The following is a 21,398-nucleotide window of genomic DNA, read 5'->3' on the forward strand; positions in this document are numbered from 1 at the left end:
TTATGAAGCATCACTGACTGGTCCCGTGGTCCAGTAGTTGGCAACGCGTAGCCATAGTCGAGATGCCAGCTCTGATTCCTGGCGAATATCTCGAAAGTTTCTGGGCTTGAAAGAGCTGTAATGGGGGAAACATTGCGTCGTTTGATCAAATGAGAAGCAGTATAGACATGTAAATCGGAGAATTGCGACAAACCGAAATGCTTACACCATCATGTGTGTCGTGCGTCATTTATAGCCACTTCATTATAAATTTTGGGAACATCTGATGTTTTACACCCATTATCTGATCAAAAAAAATGGTTCTGAGCACTATGGGACTCAACTGCTGAGGTCATTAGTCCCCTAGAACGTAGAACTAGTTAAACCTAACTAACCTAAGGACATCACAAACATCCATGCCCGAGTCAGGATTCGAACCTGCGACCGTAGCGGTCTTGCGGTTCCAGACTGCAGCGCCTTTAACCGCACGGCCACTCCGGCCGGCCAATATCTGATCAGATATATTGAACTTAATGTAGGTGAAGAGATGGATAGCGTACGTTTACATGATCTCATGGCACAGGACGTCAAAGACACGGCGCGACTACCCCTAATGAAATGGAGGCGGAACGGTAGGGGGAATCAGGAAAGATAACTGAAGAGGGAAGATAACATTAAGAGTACTGAATAAGGCGCAATCCTCATGGTTTTGAGGTTTTCGGAAAATCTGCTATTAGAGAATCGAATAGCTGTTTCTGGATCAAGAGCTTGTACTGACGCATAAGTGCTTCATATAATTCTGTGATAGGTCATGAAAGTTTGACGTACGTGCTGACGGCCAGTGTGTCGCCTGAAGAGAGTTCCTGTTGGTACGCTGAATTTTAGACAGTGAAGCAGCGTGGTAGTCTTACGTGAACAAAGTAAAACCATTAATGGTGATGTCACGGTGTCAATAAATCTCCCGAAAGTAACTGCTGCTGCGCTACCTATTCTTCGGCAGAATGTGTTCCTATGACAAGAGACCATGCCTACTTCCACGTTTACATTAGTGTCCCGAAAAGACCCGAGGTGAAGTGTTACAAATATAAATGAATGTCCCAGTTAACATCCCATGTTATATAGGGGGAGCAGAAACGAATTTTCTGTATGACGCTTAGAGGAGATAAACATAATCGTCTTTTCATAGTTGATAATAGCGCAAGAGTCGTGATTTTATCGGTGCAAGTACTAATTCGGAATGAATTCCCGTCGTGAACTAGGAACTTAATTCCTTCCCTATTGGTTCTAAAAATGTCACCTGAAATAGTAGTTTTGTAGGAATATGTAAATGACGGGGGTTTGACGTAATGGACGACACAGTAGTGCCCCAAGTTACTGCCCGTTCGACTGCTGAGTCGGCGTTAATGGTGTCTTGTACCTTCCACTCAGAAAGATACTTTGGCGGGGGCCTTAAGTAAATATCAAAACATTGGAGCGCAACTCGGTGACTAGGCCTGAATAAAGTATTTTTTCATTCCACCCATCTGCATGGGAAGCGTGCGCCACAGAAACACTCCAATTTAGTTACTTTGAATCCAGATAATAGGGTCTTTCTTAACTTCTGTGAATGTCTCCTAATAAAAAGGTAACAGAAGAATGGTCTCCGTATTCCAAACATTACTGCTGATGCTCTTCATTAATCAAAATTGTTTTTTGCTACTGGTTTGCGTGAATTGTTGCAATAATAACCAATCTTCTCAACTTGTTTGATTCGACACTCAGATGCACTAGGTTGTAACCTCATCTAGGCGGCACTTCATACACTTCGATCTCCCCCTACTGCCCGTGATGCAAGCAGCACAGAAAGATTACGGTCCGCTTCAAAAGTTTTGAGAATGACTCTCAGTTCCAAGGAGGACTCTCAGTTAGTCTCACCTGTTCTCAGAAGTTTCGACGAAGCTAGTAACATTGGTGGAAGGGCCTGCTTTGCCGAGCTAATACTCGGTGTCTAGACACTTTCAGCCATGGAGTTGAAAATGACTGTTCCGAAGTATGAATGAAGACAAGTGACATAAGTAATTGCGTTTACCATTTGGAGATTCCGTGCCAAGCTTCACCAAATCCAAGAAGAATGTAACATTTTTTAAGGAGAAACTGGATCCATGCAGCACGCAGCAGAAACCCGAAGAAAAGTCCTTTCTTGGTTGGAGAGTGACTAGAGAATACAGCCATAGTGAAGCTAAACTAAATTCTTGGCTGAGGGCCTGAAGGCCACTCATGTTGACAGGCCGCCGTGTCGTCCTCTGCCATGTGCTGTCATGCAGATGTGCATGGGGTCAGTACACAGCTCTCCCAGCCGTTCAGACCTTGGAGTCTCTACCTGTCAATCTGACAGCTTCCCAGTTGGCATCACCGTGTTGAGTGCACTCCTTGCCAATCATCCCGCCAAGGGAAAATCTCTTGCAGTGTCGGGAATTGAACGCGGGTCCTCCGCAAGCGAGGCTGACGCGCTGACTGTAGGGCTGCGGAGGCAGACTTCTTAACCATATGTTGCATCATATTCATTGCGCTATTTGGAATTTAATCGCCGTATTAAGATTTTTCGGCTTTTATTCTGACTTCGGAAAATTGATATTCAGTATCAGAGCAGTATCGACGAAAGATCCGTACCCAAAGACTGGAAAGTTGCACAGGTCACACCACTATTCAAGAAAGGTAGTAGTAGTAACCCACCAAACTACAGGCCCGTATCATTAACGTCGATATGCAGCAGAATTTTGGAACATAGTTTTCGAACATTATGAATTACGTGAAAGAAGACGGATTTAGAAAACATTGTTCTTGTGAAACACAGCTAGCTCTTTACTCTCACGAAGTGTTGCGTGCTATTGACAAGGGATTTCAAATTGATTTCTGGAAGGCTTTTGGCGCTGTACCACAAAAGCGGCTTGTAGTGAAATTGCGTGCTTATGGAATACCGTCTCAGTTATGTGACTGGATTCGTGATTTCCTGTCAGAGAGGTCACTGTTCGTAGTAATCGACGGAAAGTCATTGAGTAAAGCTGAGGTGATTTGTGGCGTTCCCCAAGGTAGTGTTACAGGACCTTTGATGTTCCTTATCTATATAAACGATATGGGAGACTATTTGAGCAGCCTTCTTAGGTTGTTTGCAGGTGACGCTGTCGTTTAACGACTAGTAAAGTCGTCAGAAGATCAAAACAAATTACAAAACGATTTAGAAAAGATATCCGTATGGTGCGAAAATTGGCAATTTACCCTAAATAACGAAAAGTGTGAGGTCATCCACATGAGTGCTAAAAGGAATCCGTTAAAATTCGGTTACACGATAAATCAGTTAAATCTAAAGGCCGTACATTCAACTAAATACCAAGGAATTAGTTACGAACAACTTAAATAGGAAAGAACACACGGAAAATGTTCTGGGGAACGCCAACCAAAGACTGCGTTTTATTGGCAGAATACTTAGAAAATGTAACAGATCTACTAAGGAGACTGTTTACGCTACGCTTGTCTGTCCTCTTTTTAGAATACTGTTGCGCCTTGTGGAATCCCTACCAGATGGGATTGACAGAGTACATCGAGAGAGTTCAAAGAAGGGCAGCACGTTTTGTATTATCGCGAAATAGGGGAGAGTGTGTCACTGAAATGATACAGGATTTGGGATGGACATCATTATAACAAATCTGTTTTTCGTTGCGGATGAATCTTCTCACGAAATTCCAATCACCAACTTTCTCCTCTGAATGCGAAAATATTTCGTTGACGCCGACGTACATAGGGAGAAACGATCACCATAATAAAATAAGGGAAAAGATATACGTGTTCGTTTTTCCCGCGCGCTATACGAGATTGGAGTAACAGAGAATTGTGAAGGTGGTTGTATGAGCCCTCTGCCAGTCACTTGAATGTGATTTGCAGAGTATAGATGTAGATGTGGAGCTGGTGAGTAGATTTGTGTTTTTTAATTTAACTCAGCGGCAAGCTTCAAAACTATGCATCTTGATCTTCTTTTCTGTCCCATCAGAAGTAAAGCACTATGAATGTGGCGAAAAGACTGGTAGGAAGTTTCTTCAGTGCAAGTGGACATATCGCTATAGTCTCACTTGAAGTAGGTAAGACAGTAATAGCTTGTGGGCTATGTTACACCGCTGAAACCTCGAGTGTTATAAGGGAAGCCAGGTGGCGGTTGGAGGCATTTGGAATATGCATGTGGTGGAGAATGAAGAAGAAAAAAGTTTTGACAGAGTGATGCCGTGGGAGTTGGAGAAGGAAGACATTGTTGGATGTAAGTGAACACAAAATAAAAAGTGGACTGGGTGTCTACTGAGAAAGCATGAAGAAAATTTCATAACAATTTGAAAGATATCTTCTGGTAAACCTTGCGGGATGTAAGGTCGTGGTCCATGAAACTCTTCAGCTCCTAACGTTTCGTCCAGTGCTTCGCTGGACATCTTCAGAGGGGTGTTTCTCCTCCGGTGAGTCTTGCCGACTGACGGGTCGGACGTCTGAGAGCGGCTTATGTATCGTAGAAAGTGGGCGTGACCAGAGTTACACGTGATATGCAGAGATAACCTTTGTCAGAGATAAAACTTAACTATCGATCGTAACCTTGTCACGGATAAAACTGTCTAGCAATTCTGTAGTGCTACTGTCCAAATATCACTAAGTTTCATGGTCTCTTCTTTCCGATTAAAATTATCCCTATGTTTATATATTTCAATTGCTTCTCTACAAAGCCGTGGGTAATAGTTCGTCGTCGTAGATAAAATTTTTGTTTCGGAAAACTTCACTTGATGATTTCCTGGCTGAAAAGCGTGTTCTGCTACAGCCGATTTATCTGTTTTTCCTAATCGGCAAAGACTTCTGTGTTCTTTTAACCGTGTATTTACGCTTCTTTTTAATCGGAAAGAAGAGACCATGAAACTTAGTGATATTTGGACAGTAGCACTACAGAATTGCTAGACAGTTTTATCCGTGACAAGGTTACGATCGATAGTTAAGTTTTATCTCTGACAAAGGTTATCTCTGCATATCACGTGTAACTCTGGTCACGCCCACTTTCTACGATACATAAGCCGCTCTCAGACGTCCGACCCGTCAGTCGGCAAGACTCACCGGAGGAGAAACACCCCTCTGAAGATGTCCAGCGAAGCACTGGACGAAACGTTAGGAGCTGAAGAGTTTCATGGACCACGACCTTACATCCCGCAAGGTTTACCAGAAGATATTTCATCCGGTCGTGAAAGCCTTCATACTATGAATTTGAAAGATATTTGGACGGGAAGAGAAGGCTACGTCGGAAGAGGACTCATATCCTGGATGATCTGCTTAATGGATATAAATATAACAATAGAAGGAAGCGATTGACCATAAAAGTAGAGACATGAACTTGCTCACAGTACAGAAAAACTACTACGACGATGATGACGACGATGATTTCCTAAGTTTTTGATTCAGTTGTGGAAGTATGATCCAAGGCGAATTTAAGCGGAGTGTTGTTACATCAGTACACCACGTCTGGGGTCCTAGATGACCAAATACAAGTATTTTTGGGGTATCACGAATATACTTTGCATCTCATACGTGGCCTGCTGTGCTGTTGCTGCCATGAAATCGGAGTTTCTGTAACAGAAACGTATGGAGAGCGAACTCCGTTCGATGTCATGGAAGCAGTTATTTCTATACGCAGAAACTTTAGTACAATAAATACTCCCTTATTCTTGCAGTTGATGGTACAGATAGAAACTATCCTGATAGAAACTACGAAAAAAGTCCTATATGCGTATGTCCGAAACAAATATCTATTGAGACTGATCCTCGTTACTGTTACGTGCAACATTCAGTTCCTCATGATGTAGGCTTCATTTCTTTTGAAGTTCTTTGTGCTTACTTTTTAATGTTTATTTTTCTCTGTTCGTAGTCGTCTTCTGACTGTGCTGCTGACTTCTATCGTTACAAAAGTGCATATTCCAACAACCATTCCCCATCAAGATACTGTATTGATGTTGTGCTAATAACAAAGTAAAATGAATGTACTAGATCAGTATCAGCAGTGTTAGAGTTGACGTGAGTTCTGTAACTCAACACGAGAAATGCCAGACAAGGTAGTCTCTTCTGATTTAACGACAAAACAAAACTCGCAGCTCCTTAAGATGGCGGTTGGGTCGGTCATCGAAATATGCCATTTTATAATGGCAACAATAGTTCGGCTGAAATCCCATAAATACATCTTCAGTGGCGTTACTGTACAGGACCGCGTCGTGTACGTCCGTCAATATCCACAACTCTGCATACCGTCTGAAAAAGTGTTATTCCAACGATATTCAGACGCACGATCATTTGCAACAAGGACTAGGTCATGGTAGCATAGCACAAATCGCACACCAGAGATGGAGGGGAAAATGGCAAGCCTCATTCTTATGTGGTTAGTCCTGCAAGAGTAGTTAATTTATCCAATTAATTTATAGCTCAGGCCACAAAGCACCATACTGCATGCCAGTTTAGCCGGTGGCTTCAGAGAAAGAGTGCTGACCGGCAGTCGACAACGTTCATTTTGTTTACATTCAAGGTGGAACTCCCAAACAGCGGTATAATACATTGCCACAATAAACACATGTGACAATGGCGAATCCTTGAGCTGTCATGGAAGCGAGGCATCAGATTTGCTGTATTATCAGCTTCCGGGTGCCAAACTCTTTAGGGTGGTTATTACCTCCACAGATGGGTGTACGGGGTGTCGTAGGAGAAATGGTCAATATTCAGGGGCATGACAGGAACTACCATTCGAAGCAATATAGTCCAGTAAACATGGGCTGTAAAACGCATATTCAGGAGCGGTGAACACCTGTTCATCTTCGCTAATGCTAAACACATTTTTTGTACTGAGCAAGCGCCCGTAACTCTTCAGGTACATGCATTTTAGAGCCCATGTGTACTAGATTCTTTTGCTTCGAATTATCGTTCCTGACATGTGTCTGAATATTGACCATTCTTCCAGAAACGCCCTGCATACGTGTTATTTATCAAAAATTCTGCGCTGTTGGAAAAAGTTACTTTTGCTGAGAAATGAGTATGTCTGCTTTGCGGGACACCAAAAACTTTTTTAACGCATCCTACCGACTTTACTTAACCCAAAAGTTCAGTGAATGGTGAATTGATTGAGGCCATCCACTTTTCTTTCACCTGGGCGTAATCTTTTCGATTTCTTGCTATGCTGACATTTAAAATCACATCTATAAGCGGACAACTTAGTGGAGCAGGAAATCATGGACAGACAAATGTGTTCACACCAGTTACTGATACTTTGAGAAGGGAGCTGATGGGTGTAAGCGTATTAGTAACCTTCATTTAGTGTCAGTAGACAGATGGCTTTCATGGGACAGAATAGCGTGTTAAAACGACACATATTTTGTTTTCAAACGTAAATACATAGGACTTCTCCAATTTTGGCCACTGCTGTGTCCTATAAGAACTGTTTTTCTTTCAAGAATGCATGGACATGATTCATTCTTACATTTCTCAAAACGGAGATACGGTTGGTTCCATTTCTGCCAGAGTAACTAGTTGTGCAACAACTTCGCTCACTATTATGCGAAATTTCTGTTTGGGTCAGTAAATATACAACATATTTCGCTGATAAGTGGCAGCTCGTCAACCAGAGCTTGTTTGATTTTAGAACACTAATGAAACTTAGTTTTCGTTATGCATATATGTAGGAACGTGTTCGATGTTGAATATTATGAATACAAGTGGTAGGTGGATTATGATAAATGTGAAAGACTCTTTTTGTAAATGAAGAATTTACTTTTAGCGTAGAATACAAGGCTTGCTTGGCAATTTTTCTGTCTTTCTGACTATGACAGTGTGCGACAACATGGCAGACAGCGTAGCTCTGCAATTTTTGGGCCGATTACGACCAGAAGCGACATTTTTTCGTTTCTAGATGCATATAATCTTCTTACAGAACTGTCGAAAGTTAAGCTTAAAACTATGGAAACTATGTCAACTTCACCAATTACAGGGGTAAAAGGAATCTTGCAGAATTTTTGTTTTCCATGTAGAACACAGGAGCGATAAGGAACTCTAGATTAGTGGGGGAAGGGGGGGGGGGAAGGGGGAGGAGGAATGTGTCCTCCCAGTACACGGTGTGAATGTTACGGACGTAATTCGTATTACTCACTTCTACCATTATAGCCTGTCTCCTAGTTTCTAACGAAAGGTAATAGGAACCATCAACTGTGATAGGTGAAACTGAGATACGAGGCAGTCGATTTCTGCAGGTTAGCCTGCAAAACGTGGTGCAAACGAGGAAACTCTTATCAGCGGAGGAGACGATGCTTCACGTTGCAAATGAGTGATTTTTGTCACTGGAGGAGACGATGCTTCACGTCAGTACTGCTTTTAGTAAGCTCATTGTGTCCTGTAATCCGTTGGACCTTCTTACGTAACACCACTTCATAACCAATGACTTCGTGTCATCAGCAGTAATACTGCCTGCAAGTACTGTACGTGAAATTTATGTGGTGTCAGATTAGAGCCTTCCGCAGGTCATCAGTGTTAGGCTGATAGCTGTTATTGCACCTACGGCTTATGACAGAAACCTTATATGTGTCAATGATTTTACTTGATGTTGCATGCATTTGTTTTGATGTGGTATGTACAGCAATAGTTTTATACTGCATGTAGGTGTTGTGTGTGAACTTTTCTTTCTTCAGCAGTGGACTTTGTGTTTCTTCGACGTTTTATCGCAGCATGCGACTGAAACGATTCCATTATTGGTTACAAAAAAGATTCGCATGCCAATACAGTATTGTTGTGGTAACGTACAATGACGTTCATTGAACAAGACACTGTGCCAAAATTTTTCCCTAGGCTTTATATGGTAACATATGCTTTTTTCTTGGTACGTGTTCCGTGATTGTTGAGCTTTACGTTGCCTGTAGCTGCAGTGCAACTGTAGGTAAGTCTGTGTTACGAGTCTGAAATGACCGTGATCCGTCGTGCTGTTAACGTTTCGTGGAAGTGTAACTTGAGAATATTTTCATCAAGAATAGACTGGAAGTTGCTGCATGTTAGTAGCATTTAAGGAATACTACGTTGGCTTTCTTCACTGGACCGCCTTCGACAGACTTACTTGAAGGACATTGAAATCACAATGCCATTAACATACGCCTACAAGAAACGTAAGTTGATCCCTGTCAGATGATGGTACAGAAGAACTTAAATCAGCAGAGTCTGGTCACGAAATAATCGAAATGGTTTCTAATACACGTATTCTTGCACCGTTTCATAGGGTGCGTGACTTAGTTGTTGGTATGTTGTGGTTTGTACTCGATTAGGACATTGACAACTTGACGCTTCTCTCATATCAAGAAATCGCTCTGACGTGTCTCACATGCCCCACGAGTAAAACTCACCTGGGGCAGCATGAACGGTTATCGGGAGGGCATTGCGTGGAATCAAGCCATTGACAAGTTTGCGAACTATACAATGGAAAAAGCTGGGACACTATGAGAGTTTAGCCATGTGGCCTGTTTCCAAAAGCAACCCACGGACATAAGAGTACAGTGTTCTTTTGAAACTGGATGTATGGTCGTCCATTGAGATATCATGAAATATTATCTGGTCATTATTCACAGTCCAACTGTTTCAAGCTAAACTATCGTCATGAGAAGAGTAGATCATTCCCACTGAATTCGACGCAACATCTGTATCGTCATCCCGAAACGAGCAGACTTGCAGAGCAACATAGTCAAGTTACTACGTGCTAAAAAAAACTCTCTCTTCCCAAGTTTGTGACACCCATCTGAGGATCGCATCTCGTACAAATTGAAAGACGTACTGCAGACATTTAGTTGCCCAGTATTTGTTTACGAGGTAAATTTGTTTCTGTGGTCTCGCTACTGTTACTTGTCGATTTCCTAATCGTGGATATTATTTCACATTAGAGCATTCGATATAACTATAATGTACGAGAGCTGACCGCTGGAGATGTAATTTCAAACGGGATAATTAGTCACGTGCAAGTAGTCATATAAAGTTAGCCCTATAACTTTACACCAACGGCTTGCGGTGAAATCCGAATCGATGCCATTTCGCCAAAACTTGGCATTACAAACTTTCTGGTATACTTATATAGATGTTGGTTTCTTCTTTGTGATATTCATATTTTGGTATCTCAGACAGTTCTGAACTTCATTTCTGCAAGGAAAAGTTACAGAAATTTCTGGATGACAAGAAAATTAGCTTTCTAAGTCTTTGACATTTAGACCCTCACGAAGAAGGGTTTTAATCGTTGTTTTAAAAGCCACATCACGTTTACAGCGAATGAACTGTAGTGAGAGACACTGTGAAAACACTTTCATTTTCTAAAGTCGTTGAGACTCTAACCTTAACCGTCTTAAAGATACTGGCTGACACTTTTTGGAGGATTGTTACAAATACACAGGTGTATCGGTGTCAGCTCTACCAGGAATGCTTAATTCTCAAACAAATAATAGTATCGCCTTGCATTTTTGCGTGTATTGTCTTTCACAAAGAGTAAAATGGTGCAGTGTTGAAACACTGCACTCGCACGAAGATGAAACTCCGTTTCAGAGTACAATTTCGTCGTTGTCGTGTAGGTATCATTAAACCATCTCAGAAGAATGCAAGGACTTCTATTCTACAAGGCAACGTGACACACATTTTGTCATGTTGAACTGATGTTCGTGTCTTAATGTCAACACTATTGCGGAAACAAGCTCCACCTTTTTCGCTTTTTGGTTCGTCGTCTTACCGTCAATGGAATTCTTGGAAGAAATACGTGATGCCATTGTATTCAGTCAGTTGACATATGTCGTACGCCCATGGCGATATGGACTGTGCTGACGTTACTCAACGTGAGGTGACGTGCTTTCTCACTTTATATTCTTGTACTTAGCAGACATCAACTGAAGTGTATTGTTTGTAACAATGAACTACTATGGAAAACATTGAGCAACGGTTGCGCTACACGCAAAGGAGAGGTCAGCCATTAGAACTAAGTTTACATTGTTGACCAACAGAGGATGAGTAGCTCTGGATTTAGGGTAGCCGTGGTCGCTAACACAAATCCTCATTTCTGCGGAAATAAGACTTACCGGCTCGTCATTCACTTAAGGGTTTTGAAGTGAAAGGGGCCCCAAGTAAAAATCTTTCTCAGATTCGTTCTGTAGCGTGTACGATGTCCCACAGTCATGAATAATGTAAATTCAGCGGTAGCGGGACATGTATTCTCTACAAAGGATGCCAACGAGGGTATCTTTCAGCGCGGCTACCGATCGATTCGTTTGAATGCTTGGGAGGTATATACATGAAAATATACTTCAGAAGTAGTTCACCGCGACGCCCAACATCAGTTTTTGGATCCCTTTCCTGCATTATCAGTACGCACTGGAAAAACGTCGCAGAATAAATAAACGATTACGTCCATTGCTGCAAACGGTTTGCTACTGCCGAAGATAACAGATTCCAGGCAGCCACACAGAAACCTGCGGTAGTAGCCGATATATTGCCGACAAATGTTTCAACTGATGTTAACCAGTCTAAGCTATATACATGTTAAATCTAATCAAACGGTGTAAAAAATTGATCTAAAGTTACTTATCCAGTGAAAAGAAAATTACTGGGAAGGTCTTTTAATAATTCAAATGTTTTTATTTGGATTTTCCTGAAGCATTCGGACTTAGGGCCATGTAGTAAGAGTTAACACATAATAGCAAGTTGCACGAGTGACAATGAATTTAATTCCACTGAAAATTCTTACTAATGATTAAAAAAGTAGACCGTTGCAAAACTTAAAGAAAACCGTTGAAGAGTTGAAATGCTTGTTCGAATATTGCATAAAAAGCAAGTATAATCTAACAGTAGCAGTAACTACATCGTGTTCTGATTTAAAAAGTACGGAAGAAAATTACATAGTACCCAATGATAGATAAGATAAAACTATACGTATTAATACCTGGTAGTTGTAATTCAACTGACAGAGTTCCAATGCTGAAGTGCAGGCTGTATAAATCGCGGGACGCTGAAATAACGTAGTTACGTTTATCAATCGGTGCGCTCACGGAGAGCGCTGAGAAAATAGTTGCACTTTGTGCCACCAAGTGAAAATATGTCGCTGTTAGCAGCCAGAATGCGCAATGTTCCCTGTTTTGACATTAGTATACTGTTTGTCATCTGGCGACGTGTGTTGATTTCTTGTTTGGAGTGAGTGGTGTAAAGTATTAAGAAGGGTGAAGTTTTCTGTACGAAGCGCAGTGACTATTGAGAAGAAAGACTGTGTACCGCTGGTAAAACTGTTTTATCAGAATAGCAGCACTGCATTGCGGGGATATCGCAGGCAGAAACATCTGCCAGGTAGCCACGTCAATGAAGAAAGTGATCAAGAAATTTGAAACAACTCGTAAATTGGGTGATGCGGCAGGGAGAGGGAGGCAGAGCATTCCAACGACAGTTGATGACTTGCTGTAGTTATAGTCGACTGTACAGAACATGCCTCAAATTCTGCAGCCAGTGCTCCAGCTGTGTCAAGGGAATTCTCTCTCCCCTAGTCAATAGTTCAAAAGATTTTGCGGCACAGTTTCCATTGGTATCCATTCTAGATTCAGAATGCACCAAATGAAGCCCCGTGATGGACTAAACTGCCATGACTTTGTCCTTAGTTTTTTTTTTTTTTTTCGCATGGAAATGGATGGCATATGGCTGGAAATATACACTACTGGCCATTAAAATTGCTACACCAAGAAGAAATGCAGATGATAAACGGGTATTCATTGGACGAATATATTATACTAGAACTTACATGTGATAACATTTTCACGCAATTTGGGTGCATAGATCCTGAGAAATCAGTATCCAGAACAACCACCTCTGGCCGTAATAACGGCCTTGATACGCCTGGGCATTGAGTCAAACAGAGCTTGGATGGCGTATACTGGTACAGGTGCCCATGCAGATTCAACACGATACCACAGTTTATCAAGAGTAGTGACTGGCGTATTGTGACGAGCCAGTTGCTCGGCTACCATTGGCCATACGTTTTCAATTGGTGAGAGATCTGGGGAATGTGCTGGCCAGGGCAGCAGTCGAACATTTTCTGTATCCATAAAGGCCCGTACAGGACCTGCAACATGCGGTCGTGCATTATCCTGCTGAAATGTAGGGTTTCGCCGGGATCGAATGAAGGGTAGAGCCACGGGTCGTAACACATCTGAAATGTAACGTCCACTGTTCAAAGTGCCGTCAAAACGAACAAGAGGTGACCGAGACGTGTAACCATTGACACCCCATACCATCACGCCAGGTGATACGCCAGTATAGCGATGACGAATACACGCTTCCAATGTGCGTTCACCGCGATGTCGCCAAACACGGATGCGACCATCATGATGCTGTAAACAGAACCTGGATTCATCCGAAAAAAATGACGTTTTGCCATTCGTGCACCCAGGTTCGTCGTTGAGTACACCATCGCAGGCGCTCCTGTCTGTGATGCAGCGTCAAGGGTAACCGCAGCCATGGTCTCCGAGCTGATAGTCCATACTGCTGGAAACGTCATCGAACTGTTCGTGCAGATGGTTGTTGTCTTGCAAACGTCCCCATCTGTTGTCTCAGGGATCGAGGCGTGGCTGCACGATCCGTTACAGCCATGCGGAAAAGATGCCTGTCATCTCGACTGCTAGTGATACGAGGCCGTTGGGATCCAGCACGGCGTTCCGTATTACCCTCCTGAACCCACCGATTTCATATTCTGCTAACACTCATTGGAAGTCGACCAAAGTGAGCAGCAATGTCGCGATAGGCTACAATTCGACCTTTATCAAAGTCGGAAACGCGATGGCACGCATTCCTCCTCCTTACACGAGGCATTACAACAACGTTTCACCAGGCAACGCCGGTCAACTGCTGTTTATGTATGAGAAATCGGTTGGAAACTTTCCTCATGTCAGCACGTTGTAGGTGTCGCCACCGGCGCCAACCTTGTGTGAATGCTCTGAAAAGCTAATCATTTGCATATTACAGCATCTTCTTCCTGTCGGTTAAATTTCGCGTTTGTAGCACGTCATCTTTGTAGTGTAGGAATTTTAATGGCCAGTAGTGTATTCGTACTTTGGACGAACTTTGCATGGTGCCTTGAATGCACAGAACTGTTGGATGTGGGGTTCTGCTGCGACACGTGTGTGCAGAAAGTTCCACTGCACTCAGCTGATGTTACTGTGGGATGTGACTTCCCTAGCTCCCCCATTCTCGGTCAGCTTTTCTTTGAGGCCTGTAAGTTGTATTAATGTGTAAAGTGACATTCGCTCGTTATAAGAACCTCCTTGTGCAACACGTGATCGTAACTTTTCCAGAACGCAACATTGTCCAGACCACTATTTTCATGCAAAATTGGGCGACACCATCACACGTCACTTGAGAGGTGAAAGATATGCTTCGAGAAACCTTCGGTAACACCCGCTTCATTTCTAGGCATATTTCAAGATATGTGGCCTTCCAGAGCCCTCGACCTAAATCCATTTAACTTACAGTTTTGCGGGTATTTCTAAGATCATGTTTATCAGGGATGATGACGAATAAGATACGACTACATATCACTGATTACACTGGACATGGTGCGAGCAGTTGTCGACCATGCCATGTCCCGGCCAACAATGCCGTACGCTCATTTCATTTCAAAGATGCAGCGTGATGCTGAGTTGGGAGCCTGTGTGAACGTGTTTCGTAACTTGTGATTATATCCTAATTAACGTGCCAGAACCTCATGTACGATGTGTTTGATCGTTCCTCCCTTTTTCTTGCACTCGCACCACATTCCGACTGCTTGCAGGGCAGATTTTCACTTGGTGGCACAAGGTACCACTATCAGTTTTTTTTCTGCGAGAAGGCTGATTATTGAACATACCTGTAATGTTTCAGCGTCCTTCGGTGTATACAGCCCACACTGTAGCACTAGGAACACTTGTCACTTCGATTATAAGCACCTGGTATAAGCAATATTTAGCCACACACAGTCTGTCTACAGTTTGTTTCAAGTTTAGTTCATTATTTGATAAAAAATCATAAAAGTAGTGCTATCATGTCTTACTCGCCTTAATGACATGCATTATCATAAGTTTTACTAAATATATGAATAAATGTATGATACCTGTTCAGTAATGTAATAATATATTCTAAACTAATTTGTAACGTCTTCATATAAAGTTTAAAACCTAACATTCCACGTAAAGCTGTCACATGCTCCCTTTTCCATTTGTTTTAATCTGTGTTTAATATGGTTAATAATCTAAAACTGCCAATAATAGATAATAGTCACTGCCCGAAAAGTTAAGTAATTTATCGTCACCAAACAATATTAAGAAATCCATTACCAGCAGTACATATAATTTATGTTTTAAGATTTACAGATTTTGTTAATAATGTTCGAAGATTTCCAGTAATTAAATTGGCCATAACCTCAGTAATATTGATTTTTTTATTTTGTAAAGGAAATAAAGTTTTCTCTTGTGGTTACTACAAAAAAATATTGTGATTTTGCGGAAGATTCTTCAGTAATGAAGTTTTAAGATTGATCATTTATGATAAAGCTCCTTCCGGTACGTGGACTTGAATCAGGACTGTGCTCTTTGCAGACCGTGCTTTTCCTGTCGATCTGTTGGACTAAATTTCACAGATGTTCTCGAAGCGTCAACTCTGCCTCCTCGCCATGTCTTCCTAACAATTACTGCGTCTGTTTCAAACTTTGGGGCAGTTAGCAGTGTGTGCTTGATTGACTTATCGAAAGTGCTGTGTCCGTTAAAGGGAAATGTTGGTGTTCGATTTTCGTTCTGCCATAAAGTATTTTTTTTTTTTTTTAAAGTTAAGCACAGCCGGCATTCTGCCATGTAAGAAGAGAATGATCTGAATTAAGGATGGTCGTTCCTTCAAACTAGTGTGAATACGCCAGAAAGGTAAAGAGTACACTTAAAATAGATACTTGTCATGCTTATTATTCTTTTTTCCCACTTTGCTTAAAGTGTTAGAGGTAGAAAGGTGTACAGCTACTCTATTTGTGCTCGTTAAAAAAGAGAAAACAACGTTTCCAGAATGAGATTTTCACTCTGCAGCGGAGTGTGCGCTGATATGAAACTTCCTGGCAGATTAAAACTGTGTGCCGCACCGAGACTCGAACTCGGGACCTTTGTCTTTCGCGGGCAAGCGCTGTACCAACTGAGCTACCCAAGCACGACTCACGCCCCGTCCTCCCAGCTTTACTTCTGCCAGTACCTCGTCTCCTACCTTCCAAACTAGACGAGGTACTGGCAGAAGTAAAGCTGTGAGGACGGGGCGTGAGTCGTGCTTGGGTAGCTCAGTTGGTACAGCGCTTGCCCGCGAAAGAGAAAGGTCCCGAGTTCGAGTCTCGGTGCGGCACACAGTTTTAATCTGCCAGGAAGTTTCAGAAAACAACGTTACTCTGAAAACAATTGGGCAATAGATTTTAATTGCCAATACAGACTATAAAACGGGCATGTTCATGAAGCCTTCGTTTGCTGCAGCTACGGTACGTTCCGAAATCAGGGCCTTTATTGTTAATAGGTGGACAGGAATCAGAATCTGGATGCCTGTACTAAAATTTTCTGTTTAAATTGCTAGTACAAATACAGAAAAAATCAAAGCGAAGGTCTAATTTCTTTTATTTCATTCGATACTAAATATTGAACGCGTTGGGGAGCGACGTCGGTCGTCGCTTATTCTGGTGGGGTATTGGGCAGTGACTGCTTACATGTGTAGAACCCGCTGCACTAGGTGCGGCGGAGAGCGAGTGCCTAGGCTAGCGGTGAGTGTTGGCGTTTTTTCAGGTACAGCGGCTATGAGGACTACGAGGAGGGCGGCGGCGACTATTACGACGCGGCAGCTGCCTACCCAGGTAAGTCGTGACCCTCGCTGTCAACTCTCCTCCTTGCAGCGCATCATCTCTTCTCTCTCTCCTTGCTCCCACGCCGTCTCTGTCGCTCTAACTTCCCACGGGATTGTAGTGACTCTCCAAGCATAATCGTCTTTTCTGTGCCTGAGACTGCATTTCACGACCGCCGTATCACTGTCAAAAGCGTAAGGAGAATGGTTGATAACGGTTCATTGATTTGTTGGTTATTATGCATCCTGATACTGGCCGTGCACATTAATGTAGATTCATTGACGATAATCACTTTCAGGTACAGAGAGATAGCTGCATTCTTTTTCTTTTAAGCCAGCCTAACTATATGCCTGTTGTTCTGTCATCTGCTTCCATCTCTTTTTTTAATTATAATTTTTCGCCGATTTTTCTTAAATTCATATGCATCCTTAATAGATTTTTTACGGCCTCGCTGTTTCATACGTACATGTCTTCACGGTCTTTCGATAGTACTATACTAGGCACTTGAGTTTCTGTCTGTAGTGGTCCTTGGTGTTATCCTTGTCATGGTGTCGCTGAGTTTTTGTCAAAAATAGGAAAATTGTAGCAACAGCTATAATAACGTAAGAAATGGAAATAACAAGGAAATGAGCAATCAGTTTTACAGAAACGTACACCGGAACCTTTCTTAAAAGAATGACATTTAATGTTTCACAGTCCTTATTTTCCACCCGTTTCGTCGAACAAGCGTCATAATTAACTAGGCTATCTTGCTGTGTTTGCTACGTGTCACTTCCTACCTCGAAAGGAAGGAACAGAAATAAGTACACTTCATGGTTGTGATAACAGACACCTATATCTGACCAGTTATATTGCTAACAGAATAAAAGCAAGGATGCTTATCACTGGACAAGACTTCTACAATTAATAAATGAAACTGGTAGGAATCCCAAGATCGCACACTATTGGTATAACATGGAAGTAATCTCCCTCTGCAAGAAAGGGAAACGCAGTGACTGTAAAAACTATCGTGGCATCAACCTTATAAACTCTGGTTACGAACTGTATTCAAACATAGTCAATAACCGTATGAAAAATATCACAGAACATTTATTCCTGGGGAACGAAATGGATTGAAACATGACCTTAAAAGATCTTGAGAAGGCCGGCCGGTGTGGCCGTGCGGTTCTTGGTGCTTCAGTTTGGAACCGCATGACCGCTACGGTCGCAGGTTCGAACCCTGCCTCGGGCATGGATGTGTGATGTCCGTAGGTTAGTTAGGTTTAAGTAGTTGTAAGATCTAGGGGACTGATAACCTCAGATGTTGAGTCCCATAGCGCTCAGAGCCATTTGAACCATTTAGCTCTTGAGAAGGCCTTAGCCATGATAGCATATGGAGGATATGTCCGAATAGATATCCATTCTGGCATATCACCTATAGAGGTAATGAAAAGTCTTTATAAAAATACACAAACGCAAATAATGGTGTTCTGAGGAAAGTATCCAGTCTGATCAAAAATTGTGTTAGATAGTTTACCTCCAGAACAATCTTGCGAAACTGTTACTGAGGGTGTGATACTGAAAATACGATACACCCCGTTGTCAGTGTTACCCTTAGCAAAACTTTAGGGTATAAAGGCCAAAAAGAGACCATCAAAAAATTCAATGAAGTAAGGGCAGTTCCAGTCTTATGCCATGGGAAAAAACTGAGTTACGACAAAAATAGAACAACGAAATTTGCACAGGAGACACGAGGGTTCCGAAGAGGAGGAACGGTCTTACATATCTCCAACGTGAATGAAAAATCCAAAACTATCGTGAAAATAAGAGATGAACAATTCATGTGAATGGCAGATCATAGAATTCAGCAGAAAATTCTGAAACCAAAGCCGAACGGGAAAAGAGATAATGGAAGACCTCAGAAAAGATGGGAATGATTCTGTTGGTGATTTTGGATCAGTCAGTAGCCTGATCATCGAAAGGAAGACGACGACGACAGCAAGTACAGGCATTGTAATGATACTTATGTTAACACATTGTCGTGCTAAATGATGAATTTTTTTACATTCTCTGATAGCTTTATGAATTTTTCATGCCACTGATATCTGCATCATAGTGACACTCTTGAACGTAACAGTATTTAGCCCATTTCTTTATAATCCCTCCCCCCTTCCCCTTCTACTACAAATCATCACATTATTCTAGTGTAGCTGCCTCCAGCGCTATCACTTTAAGTCACCGAATGTTAAACTACTTGGATCACTCGTACCCGCCCGCACATCCGTATATAACGCGGAAATGACCTCAGATGTCGCGCGAGTCGGACCCGCCATTGTAAGAGCAAGCGGACATTCCTGCATTGTGCGTAACGAAGATGTAACAACAGAATGTGTCGGTCAAAAGATCTCAGTGACTCCGAACGTGGGCTTGACGTCACTAGTAGTGATGCGATTTTGAAGTTGAAATGTGAAGGAACGGACAAGTAATGTCGAACATTGCGGAGGAGGATGTGAGAGTGTGAGCATGAAATCAACGGGAGGAATCATTGGTGAGTTTCAAAGTGCTACCAGAGTGGCGGTATTTAGGGAGGTAAAAAGAATGTGGTGCAGTGGACCGCCAGCTCCTCATAACCCACGCAGTTTTGTAATTTGTGCAAAGAGACGTTTGAGGAGGTGTAACGAGAGACTCCACTGGGCAATGGATGACTAGAAAAAAGTAACTTGGAGCGATAAATCCCGCTATACCCTATCGAAATCTATCGAAGGGTTTGGGTATGACGAATATGTGGAAAACGTTACATATCACCATGTGCAGTGCCAACGGTGGTGTACGTTGGAGATGAACTTATGGCATGGGGTGTCTCTCGTGGTTAGTGTGTGGTCATCTTATTCAGCTTAAGAAAACTCTAAATCGGAAGGAAATGAACATATTTTACTGCACTGTGTACAGTAGAGTAACCATTCGGAGACGTGATTTTTTTCTAACAGCACAAGGTGCCTGCCGTGAAGCAGCATCTGTGAGGCATAGTGGTATATGGACAACAGTATTCCTGTAATGGACTGGGATGCGTGGAACCCCGACTTGAACTCACTGGAACACAGATAGGATGAGTTAGAACGTCCACTTCACACCAGACTCCAGTATCCAACACTACTACCTTCTCCGATTTCGCTCTTGAGAAAGAATGAGCTGCCATTCCTCCACATACATTCAGACGTCCCCAGCAGAGTTCAGGCAGTCATAAAGGATGGACGCACCGTTCAAGTGGTCCGCGAATAGGTGTCCGGAGACTTTGACCAGGTAGTGTATATGCAGTTGCAGTCCCCCAATTACCGCTCCAATGCACGGAACCTATACCTTTCTTCCTTATTCCTAAATCTCTCTCCTGATTGTAGTAAGCCGAGCTATCGCAGGTCAGTGTCTCCGTTTGTTCACTGGGACCATTAGTGAAAATCGGTCTCAGTGCTGCATGGTCTTACATTAATACACATTATCACTCGTATATTGTAAAATGGTGGTTCTGTTCTGTTAGGCTGACGTCATCGATGTATTACTACACAGATCAGCGTCGCACGTAATTCGTTTCTGCAAATGTACATCGCTTATGAACTTGCAAGTCTCTTCGATCGAACCTTGTGGATTTCGTCATGAGTTTGGGGTTGTTTCGTACTTTGGACGTTAACCAAACTACTCGCTGTGTTCCTGTATCAAGGAAGATAGTCGTAAAAAAGGGATTTAGCTGTACTTGCGCATCATGTAATTGAGTGATGTTTTCTCCTGCATTTAGAAGTGAAGACTCAGTGAGTGCTTGGAAATTCCTGCTTGGGTTCTGCTAACTAAATAGGCGCTGATGCTATGTCACTGACATCTCACATTGTGCAGTATGAGTTTCCTTATTGCTATTCAGGCTTCTGCTGTCGCCTATATCTTCACGATTTTCCCGGCAGCGAGCAATTTTCACATTAATCGGAAAAAAGCATCTAACGCCACTGCTTCGGGATTAATTGTTATTGCTTCCACGCCTATCTGACCCTGGCTGCTCCGTTGTAATAAGGTAAATTATGCTGTGGTGCTCTCTTGGAGTTTCGTGATAGTATTATTGGCTACGCAGAGACCGTGTAGATTACTTATGTAGACAGTGCAAAAACCTACGAACAGGGAACAAACTCCTCACATGACTAAGAAATTATTTGTCGTGGGTTGTTAATGCACAACTATTTTCCGATGAATGTGGCCTGACAGTTTTATAAATTGCATAAAAGTTGACCAGCTCAGTACCATTCTACGAGCTCTTTACTCCTGGCGGAAAACGTTGTGCATGAGCTATGACTCAAAACGAAGCAGATGTAGCTAATTTGTGTTCTAGCCAAATGGCTTTCATGACTGGCAGCTGTCTTCAAATTAGAATCCATTCAAGTCCAAACAAATACTGATTCGTTCCTTCCCATGGTCAGAAAATTTATGCTTGTTGTTTTCCATGGGATTGCACAGGGACGGAGAGCAAAATCACGTCTGTAGGTGCCACTGC

The 21,398-nt window shown here is 42.4% G+C and overlaps 1 protein-coding gene across 1 annotated transcript in view; it reads left to right on the forward strand.

The window, feature by feature from the left end:
• LOC124803246 (KH domain-containing, RNA-binding, signal transduction-associated protein 3-like) overlaps positions 1-21,398 on the forward strand; it is a 525,142-nt gene that overhangs the window by 492,212 nt on the left and 11,532 nt on the right. The window contains exon 6 of the mRNA XM_047264428.1: positions 16,836-16,903. Coding sequence (XP_047120384.1) covers positions 16,836-16,903 — 68 coding nt within the window. The remainder of the gene's footprint in view (positions 1-16,835; positions 16,904-21,398) is intronic.

Source organism: Schistocerca piceifrons, chromosome 6 (assembly GCF_021461385.2).
Source record: "Schistocerca piceifrons isolate TAMUIC-IGC-003096 chromosome 6, iqSchPice1.1, whole genome shotgun sequence".
NCBI classification, from domain to species: Eukaryota; Metazoa; Arthropoda; class Insecta; order Orthoptera; family Acrididae; genus Schistocerca; species Schistocerca piceifrons.